Raw genomic sequence first — 9,211 nt, forward strand, 5'->3', positions numbered from 1 at the left:
TATAGAAACTATGGCAAAAATTGAAATATTTATCGCGAGTTTCGATTGTTGTCTTCGAAACTATAGAAGGTATTGTGAGCCCAAAGTGACTTCACCATAAGTTCATAAGATATGTTCCGTAAGATTTTCACTGGTTACTGAAAGCTTGTCATGAAGTGACGTAGGTGAACGTCATAGATTATCGGAAAGCGAAGCCTGGTGAGGCGCTGTCAAAGGCTTAGTACAGACTAATTGGGAAGATGGACTGCAAAACGGAGTATAGTCAATTCTCGCGTCGTTCTCGAACTACCTCTGTGTCTCTAGCATTACGAAATATAGGTAGTGTCATACTTATGGAACATGTGATAAACTTATGCGTCAACTAAGTTACTCAATGCATTCATTAAATTCAAAGACACATCCAAAATTCCCAAACAAATGTAACTTAAACAGTGCGAAATTGTAAACGGAACTTATATTCGCTGTTTAGTGTTTGAAAAGGTTTTAGTGACAGATGTTTACAATAAAGTTTTTTCCCTCAAAATCTTTCTCAGGATGAAGAAATGGATCTCAGTTTCTTGTCCAAAATACGGGAAGTTACGGGTTACGTCTTTCTTTCTCACGTGAACGTCAAGCGAGTCGTGTTACCCTCTCTCATGATCATCCGAGGACGACAACTCTTCAAACTTCATGTTAGCCATGAAGAATTTGCGCTCATGGTGACCCTGAGTAAAATGTACAATCTGGAAATGCCTTCGCTCAGAGACATACTGAACGGGAACGTTGGCTTCTTCAATAATTACAATCTCTGCCATGTTAAGTCTATCAATTGGACTGAGATAGTAACTGGACCCAAAGCAAAGTCTTACTATGTCTACAACTTTACACAAGCAGAGCGAGTCTGTAAGTATTATAAACGTTGTATACCTCATCTGATTATATCTAGTTTAACACTACCACATTGGCACTCCAATCACTGACCAATGTTATTTTTTTAGGTCCAGCTTGCGACGCGTCTTGTGAAGCTGGTTGTTGGGGTGATGGAAGTCACAATTGCCAAAAGTTTTCCAAAATAAACTGTTCACCACAGTGTCATCAAGGGCGTTGTTTTGGACCAAAGCCAAGAGAATGTTGCCATTTATTTTGCGCCGGTGGTTGCGTGGGACCAACTCAAGCGCAATGCTTAGCTTGCCGTAATTTTTATGATGACAAAGAATGCAAGCAAGAATGTCCTCCAATGATGAGATACAATCCGGCAACATACTCTTGGGAAAATAATCCTAATGGCAAATATGCCTATGGAGCCACTTGTGTCAAGAAATGTCCAGGTATGCATTGAAATCATGGATAAATTATCTTAATTAGCGTAAACAGGGAAGATAGACCCGTCTTTATTGACATTAAACACTAAATAGTCAATGGACTTAACATCTGATTTTTTTATTTGAAAGTAGTTTTTTAAAACATTCAAATTCAATATAGCGATGCTTTTAGGGGATCAATTGTAAGACAGGGATGGGGTTGGAATGGAACGATATTTACAGGCTTAATGGGAATAATGGCAAGGGGTTCGCGAACTTTGGGTAACTTAGCCAAACCACTTCGAAAACAACAACTCACTAGATAAGATGAATGGTAAAGGAATGCACACCGAACAAAGAAACCTTTATTCATACATATACATAGATTTCATTTGATAGTTTACATAGGTTGAGAGTTGTAAGCCACTATGATTTAATATCTACCGTTTTCTCTATTTCAGAACATCTATTGAGGGACAGTGGCGCCTGTGTCAGATCATGCCCTTCTAATAAGAAAGCTCAAAATGGTGAATGCGTACCTTGTGATGGAACCTGCCCCAAGAGTAAGAGTTATCTACCTCAATTACCATTAGTACAAAACGCCGCTGCGTTTCTAACCTGAGTTTGCTTTTTTTTTCTTCAGACTGTGAAGGTGTTGACGTTATTCATAAAGGGAACATTGACTCCTTCCGTGATTGTACAATTATCGAGGGATCCTTGATTATTCTGGACACAACTTTCGACGGCTTCCAAGAAGTTTATCAAAAGTAAGCTGATATAAACTCTGAAGTTTTCGTTAAGTGTCGTAAAATTTTCTTTGTATCCTGTTGATCATTATATCACCGTAGTTATAGTTAGGTTTGATAAGGTTAAAGGCTTGAAATATTAATCTGAACGTTTTATATTACAATTTTTTCTACAGCTTTACTTTTGGTCCAAGACATCCGAAAATGGATCCTCGTGAACTGGAGGTATTTTCGACACTGAAAGAGGTTACAGGATACGTCAGCATTCAGGCATTTCATCCTGAGTTCAAGAATATGATGTGGTTGAGAAATCTCGAAGTTATTGGTGGAAGGCAGTTAACTGAGTAATTATTACTTTTGACCAATTCGGAATACGAAAAGGAACCAAGCCCATAGGGGTACACGTCCATTGGCTACGCCACTCTGCCTCTTGGCGAGAACGAAAATACCTATGGCGCTGGGCTCCTTTAGAGTTTCTTACAAATATGTTAGCCAAAATGGTTAAATTGTATATAATATAATACTAATTAACATTTCAATGTTTAGATACTTTGCAGCGCTATATATTGTTAAGACTTCCTTGGAGTCCCTGAACCTTAGATCACTTAAAACTGTTCGCTCTGGAAGCGTGGTGGTTTTAGAAAACAAGGATCTTTGTTTTGCGGACAATATTGATTGGAAGAAAGTGGCGCGATCAGAAGCACAAACCCACAGTGTATTGCTTCAAAAGAATGCCGAAAAACAAACTTGCAGTGAGTGAATTTAACAGTGTTGTAGGGCGATCAATTATTTCTATGTTGTCTTAAATTTGTGAAATGTCTTGTTTCAGTTCGACAAGGGTTAGTGTGTGACTTACAATGTAACAACGACGGCTGCTGGGGACAAGGTCCTGAGGAGTGTTTGACTTGCAAAGCATTTAAGTTGGGCAACACATGTATACAGAGTTGCAACACTACTTCAGGGTAGGTTTTTCATGTCCATGAAGTTTTTGGCATGCGTAGTATTTTAATTTCGTTTTCCAAAACAGGATATATGATGCTGGTAATAGCATATGTAAACAGTGCCATGAAGAGTGTATGGGAGATTGTTTTGGTCCTGTAAGTATTTCACGTTTCTAGTAACTTCAGTAGGCCCAAATTAATATTTCCCAACAAACTTAACCTTTCTTAACCAATTCCAACATCACTTATGCTTTTGGTTGTTGTCATCATAGCCAAATGAAATAACATGGTTATGTTCAGTTTATTTAAAAATATAAATGTATACCTAACCAGTTACACTATTCAATAGGGTCCCAGTAACTGTACTGAGTGTCGACATGTCATGGATGGTCCCTACTGCGTTAAACAATGTCCGAGTTTGAAATACAATGAAAGTGGTGTTTGCAAACCATGCCATGATAACTGCATTGAAGGGTACTATTTTTATTTTAATATCTCATTAGTTTTATGTCGAATTGCGTGTATTTGTTCGCGCACAAAGGCAAAACTATTTACGCGCATAATCTTTGGCACAGAGGCAAAACTATTTATGCGCATAATCTTTGGCACAAAGGAAAAACTATTTATGCGCATAATCTTTGTCACAAAGGAAAAACTATTTATGCGCATAATCTTTGGCAAAAAGTATAAAACTTTCAAATGCTTTTTGTGAGCACATTGGAAGTTTAATGGAATATTTTTTAAAACTTTAATGTTACTCTTTAGTCCAAAGTAATATGAAAACTAGTCTTTGGGTTTCAACACACGTTCAGTTTAATTCCAACGCATTAAATAAATGTACAAAATTCTAACAGGTGCACAGGACCCAGAAATATATTAGGACCCGGTGGTTGTAACAAATGTGAGAAGGTTGTGGTAAACGCAAACAATCCTAACCTTGTAGAAGCCTGCTTGAAGAACAATGCAGCGTGTCCCGAAGGCTTTTATCATGAGTATGTTATCAATAGTGAAGAAGGAATACTGCAGTATCTCACTGGAAAATCAGTAAGTGTTAATGATGCAATGTTTTAGAAAATAGACTTTATTACTTACAATGCTGTTTTTCGTTTGCAGTACTGTCGCAAATGCCATCCGCGTTGCAAAAACTGCACATCCTATGGATTTCACGTCTCAAATTGCGAATGTCGACGTTACAGCAAAGATGAACAGTGCGAGGATGAATGTTCGAGAGATCACTTTGCCGATGAAAGCTCGCGCAAGTGCCTTAAATGTGCGGATGAGTGTAGAGGATGTTACGGCCCAACAACATCACATTGTCACGCCTGTAGAAATTTTAGAGTTTACTTCGCTAACAATCAAACAGCTGTAAGGATATAATGTTATTTTTTTAATCAACAAAGTGGAACTGGTAACGATATATTATAATCTTTAAGCAGTTTAATTGCACTGCATCATGCCCGGAAGAGATGCCTTACAAAAAATTCGATGACGAGAAAGGCGATCCCTACTGTTCAACTGATGATCCAAATGCTGTTGCTGTACATGGAGCGTATGTATCAAATCCTTTATTTACCAAGTATTCTGCGCTTGGACATTGATGATTGTTATAAACGAGGAAAATTTTGCATTTTAGTGAAGATGACCATGTACCTGCCATTTTGGGTGGCACTATTGGTTGTGTGACGCTTTTGGTTATTTTCTTTGCGGTGATAAGCTACCAGTGGGTGCAAAGAGCGAAAACAAAGGAAAACACCATGAAGATGACCATGGTAAGTAAAAACCTTTTAACGATTTTTTGCTCTGAATTGGTCCAGTCTTAATGCTTCAACTCATGCATGAATTCTCATGAGTAAAGGGCATTTACAGCTGTAAAGACGTTGACATTTTTGAGGTTTCTTATGTGGGTTAGAGGTCCAAGTTATTTTATTGTCGGGCATGACAGCAGTGACATAATTTAGTGAAGGAAAACATAGAAACGACATAGGGACTCTTTAGTACCGCGATGATATTTAGAGACGTGTGAGAAGCTTGAGTTGTGTTCCTTTAATGACGTTACCATGACCAAAGTGTCGTATGATCCTTAACTTTAATCAAGGGTGACTGATAGAGCAACGTCCCTTGTGTTGGGAATTAACCAAAACAAAGCGTGATATTGGCTACTATTAAAAACGGTGTGGTTGTGTAGTTGTCATGTTTACCTATCAATTTGAAGAGCTTCTCTCCAAAGACGAACTTTATTGTTGACATTTCATTCGTTTTGAAGCAATTTATTTTAACATTTAAATAATATGTACGTAATACTTTAATAGCGTATGAGTGGATTTGAAGACGAACCATTAAAGCCAAGTAATATCAAACCAAATCTGGCAAAGCTGAGAATTGTAAAGGAACAAGAACTAAGGAAAGGTGGAATCCTTGGTTATGGTGCTTTTGGAACTGTATACCAAGGTGTGTGGCTGCCTGAAGGAGATAATGTGAAAATACCTGTTGCTATTAAAGTTCTTCGTGAAGGAACCTGTCCAAGTACAAATAAAGATTTCCTTGAAGTATGTTGGTAACACTGGGTTGAAATAAATATAACAACAATAACAATGTTTTATTTATTTATTTATTTTAGGAGGCCTATATAATGGCTAGTGTTGATCATCCAAATGTTCTGAAGCTGTTGGCAGTTAGCTTGGCATCTCAACTCATGTTAGTCACGCAGTTAATGCCTCTGGGCTGCCTTTTAGACTATGTTCGCAATAACCAAGATAAAATTGGACCCAAGCCACTACTAAATTGGTGCACACAGATTGCGAGGGTAATTTAGAATTGCGGTTTTTCCTATGACCTCTGATATTAAACATTCCCGTTCAAATTATTATCAGGGAATGGCTTACTTGGAAGAAAAAAGAATGGTTCATCGTGATTTGGCTCTTCGTAATGTGTTACTGCAAACTCCTGGTTGCATTAAGATAACCGATTTTGGACTTGCTAAATTGCTGGATTTCAATGAAGAAGAGTACAAAGCAACTGGTGGGAAAATGCCCATCAAATGGTTGGCTCTTGAATGCATTCAACATCGAATTTTTACTCACAAGAGTGACGTTTGGGCTTTTGGTATGTAAATCTACTTGTGTAAGAAAACAATGAATTGCGTTAACTTATAATTTATATTTTTTTAATTAATTCATAGGGGTTACGGTGTGGGAACTGTTAACCTATGGTGGTCGACCATATGAAAATGTTCTGGCTAGAGATGTACCTGATTTGCTGGAAAAAGGAGAACGTTTATCGCAGCCCACCATTTGTACAATTGATGTTTATATGATCATGATCAAATGTAATTATTCTCCATACTTACGCTAAAAAAAGGTCTGTTCACGAATCAAGCTGGGCGAGCCTTTCTAAAGTTCAGTAGGGCTGAAAAAAAGGATGCTCAATTTATAAATTTTACGCGAGTGCGTAGAACTGAATATCAACAGAAATATATTACCTTACACGAAGTTCACTTCTCCCTACCTCGCGCCGGCCATCATCTATGAAGTATTTTTACAGGCTAGAAACGGTACCGTTCCTCCCGAACAGCGAGGCAGAGAGGTGAAAATAAAAACACTGGCGTCGCGTAGTGAGAAAAATGTGCGTAAAACCGGTTTTCTTACAATCGTATCATGGTTGTATCTTATGCAGCGGCTTCTAACTTGCGCGAAATACAGTTGAATCCCGCCGTTTCTAGGAAACGTCCGATTATCTTGGCAGTGGCCAGTTATCACAGTTCTCTCTCGAGAGGAAAAAATTTTCTCTTCGCGACTAGCGCGCGTCGGGAGGGGGAAAAAATTCACGCCTCTTCACTCTTGCAAAGTTTTTTTTCGGGTATTCTCTTCATAGATGATGTCCACGGTACTAACCATTATTGAAGTGAACTTCGTGTAAGGTTATATATTTCTGATATCAAATGAAAAACAGTATTCCTATGGTTTGGGGATAGCAAAAATTAAATTTATCATTCTTTATACCAAGTTACTTAAAACAGAACATTATTTAGTGGGGAGTAAGTAGAATAAGAAAGCAATTTATACTGGCTCGAAATCTGTTGCCTTAGCATAAAAATCTCGCTTGTTAAATAACAGAGCCACGGTAGCTCGAGCTTGTGAACAGCCCTAAAAAAGAGAAGTACCTTTCGTTCTTGACCCATGCTGATTTATGTTGCATAGGTTGGATGCTTGATGCTGAATCTAGACCGTCATTTAAAGAACTGGCTGACGAATTTGCTAAAATGGCCAGAGATCCTTGTCGATATTTAGTTGTTCCTGGCAGTAAATTAATGAGACTTCCTAGTTACACACCTCAGGATGAGAAGGAACTGATTCGAACTTTGAGCATGCCTATTGAAGGACCGGAAGTTATTATGGACGCCGAGGAATACTTACACCCAAAGATTGATACTACAAATGGACCTGTTGAGAACCACACACCACCTCCGGACACACCAATAAAGGTGAGCGTAGTTTTCATTCGTTATACCAAGAGCATTGCAAAGACTTAGGCGTAACTGACTCGGAATCAGGCCCTGCCTTGCGTTCATAACCGAGGGGTCCGTCATTGCAAAAAAATCGCGTACGCTCGGGGAAAAATCCAAAAACAAATCCAAAATTCCAGTGAAAATACAAAAAGGATTTTGTATTTTTTGAAAAATCCGAAGATCTTTCAAAAGTTTCAAAATATATAAAATTATGTAAAAAATCCAAAAATCCACCGAAAATCCAGAAAAAAATCCAAAAATCCACCGAAAATCCAGAAAAAAATCCAAAAATCCACCGAAAATCCAGAAAAAAATCCAAAAATACCGAAATTTTTAAGAAATCCAAAATAACATGTTAAATCCGGGAGTGTGTTCGAATTTTTTTAAAAATCCAAAATTTTGTGAAAATCCACAAAAAAGTCCAAAATTTTGTGAAAATCCACAAAAAAATCCAAAATTTTGTGAAAATCCACAAAAAATCCAAAATTTTCAAATTCACAAATCCTGGTAGACGATAAAAATTACAGTTAAAAATACAAAATCCCTAAACAAATTACGAAATCCTGAAAAAATACAAAATCCCCGAAAAAATACAAAATCCCGAAAAAAAATACAAAATCCCGACAAAAAATACGAAATTCCATGAAAAAATTCAAAAATACAACGGTTTTTTTGAAAATTCTACTGGATTTTGGATTTTTATAAAAAATTGACAAATCCATATAAATAAAAAAAATACGTAAAAATCCATAAAAATCCGAGGTATTTAAAAATCCCGTACGTTTTTTTTCGAATGACGGACCCCTCGTTCATAACTGACACATTCAGGCGCGAAAAAACTACTGATTGAACCAGTTGAGGTAGAATCGATGCTTAACCCTCATAGAGTCGCTGAAAAATGCCTTGAAATCTTATTTTATTTGAGATAACATCTATTTTTTAGAAATTTATGGATGACCGTGGCTTTGAAGACTTCCCAATCAACTCCTCACCCAACCACTCTCCGCCTGCAATGAGAACCAGAGGAGATAACAAAAAGTATGCTCATTTGGAACAAGGCCAAGGACATGTACCAAGGTCAAGAGAAAACAGCGCTAACAACAGATACTGCTCTGATCCTTTGAAAATACTTGAAAAAGGTAAATTTGAAACGCCTTACGCTAAGTCAGTTAAGGCACTGTGGTACTAATACTAAAAATCATCTCAACAGGCCTCGAAGGTGATCATGGAGATGATGATGCATTTGTTAGCACTGGCCCTCCAATGATGAATGGTTTGATTACGCAAATGCCAAAAAATCCACCCAAAAATGGGCCAAACTATCCAGTTATGGAAATACCAGTAGACGAAGATGATTACTTGATGCCATCGCCAATGGGAAGAATGGGTACGACCCCCGCAACATACATGGATTTAATAGGAGATTCAAAGATACCTGGTGAGAATTTTTTCTATAACCATGAATCTATATAACGCTGCCTAACCTCTCGATAAGGTTTGGGCGGGGCTTAGCGAAATGAGACATCAATCACGTGTCTGCTAGTGTTAGGAGCGGGAGAAGGGAGGGGGGTCCGGGGGGTGTGTAAATTCGAAACGTCACTTCCTCTTGTCTTGTGATTGGCTATTAGAGCTACGCAAAACGCGTCAAAGCTAGGAAGGTAACACCCAAACCAAATCGACATGATAGAAGGGGTATATGATAGAGCTGCATATTCATAGTTATATAGATTCATGCTATAA

At 37.8% G+C, this 9,211-nt stretch overlaps 1 protein-coding gene across 3 annotated transcripts in view; it reads left to right on the top strand.

Moving 5' to 3' along the window:
- Nucleotides 1-9,211, top strand: part of Egfr (epidermal growth factor receptor) — a 122,297-nt gene that overhangs the window by 108,793 nt on the left and 4,293 nt on the right. For 2 of the 3 annotated variants that reach the window (XM_089864331.1, XM_089864329.1), the window contains 20 exons: nt 534-882; nt 978-1,307; nt 1,742-1,843; nt 1,924-2,047; nt 2,203-2,370; nt 2,573-2,778; nt 2,856-2,988; nt 3,054-3,123; nt 3,317-3,441; nt 3,822-4,011; nt 4,081-4,332; nt 4,401-4,516; nt 4,601-4,736; nt 5,277-5,513; nt 5,585-5,770; nt 5,838-6,069; nt 6,146-6,292; nt 7,164-7,447; nt 8,415-8,610; nt 8,682-8,909. In XM_089864331.1, the coding sequence (XP_089720457.1) occupies nt 534-882; nt 978-1,307; nt 1,742-1,843; nt 1,924-2,047; nt 2,203-2,370; nt 2,573-2,778; nt 2,856-2,988; nt 3,054-3,123; nt 3,317-3,441; nt 3,822-4,011; nt 4,081-4,332; nt 4,401-4,516; nt 4,601-4,736; nt 5,277-5,513; nt 5,585-5,770; nt 5,838-6,069; nt 6,146-6,292; nt 7,164-7,447; nt 8,415-8,610; nt 8,682-8,909 (3,811 nt within the window). The remainder of the gene's footprint in view (nt 1-533; nt 883-977; nt 1,308-1,741; nt 1,844-1,923; nt 2,048-2,202; nt 2,371-2,572; nt 2,779-2,855; nt 2,989-3,053; nt 3,124-3,316; nt 3,442-3,821; nt 4,012-4,080; nt 4,333-4,400; nt 4,517-4,600; nt 4,737-5,276; nt 5,514-5,584; nt 5,771-5,837; nt 6,070-6,145; nt 6,293-7,163; nt 7,448-8,414; nt 8,611-8,681; nt 8,910-9,211) is intronic. The other variant, XM_089864330.1, reaches the window with a different exon arrangement.

Source organism: Phalangium opilio, unplaced genomic scaffold (assembly GCF_054372755.1).
Source record: "Phalangium opilio isolate 3A_F unplaced genomic scaffold, DU_Popi_V2 ptg000013l_1, whole genome shotgun sequence".
Taxonomy (NCBI): domain Eukaryota; kingdom Metazoa; phylum Arthropoda; class Arachnida; order Opiliones; family Phalangiidae; genus Phalangium; species Phalangium opilio.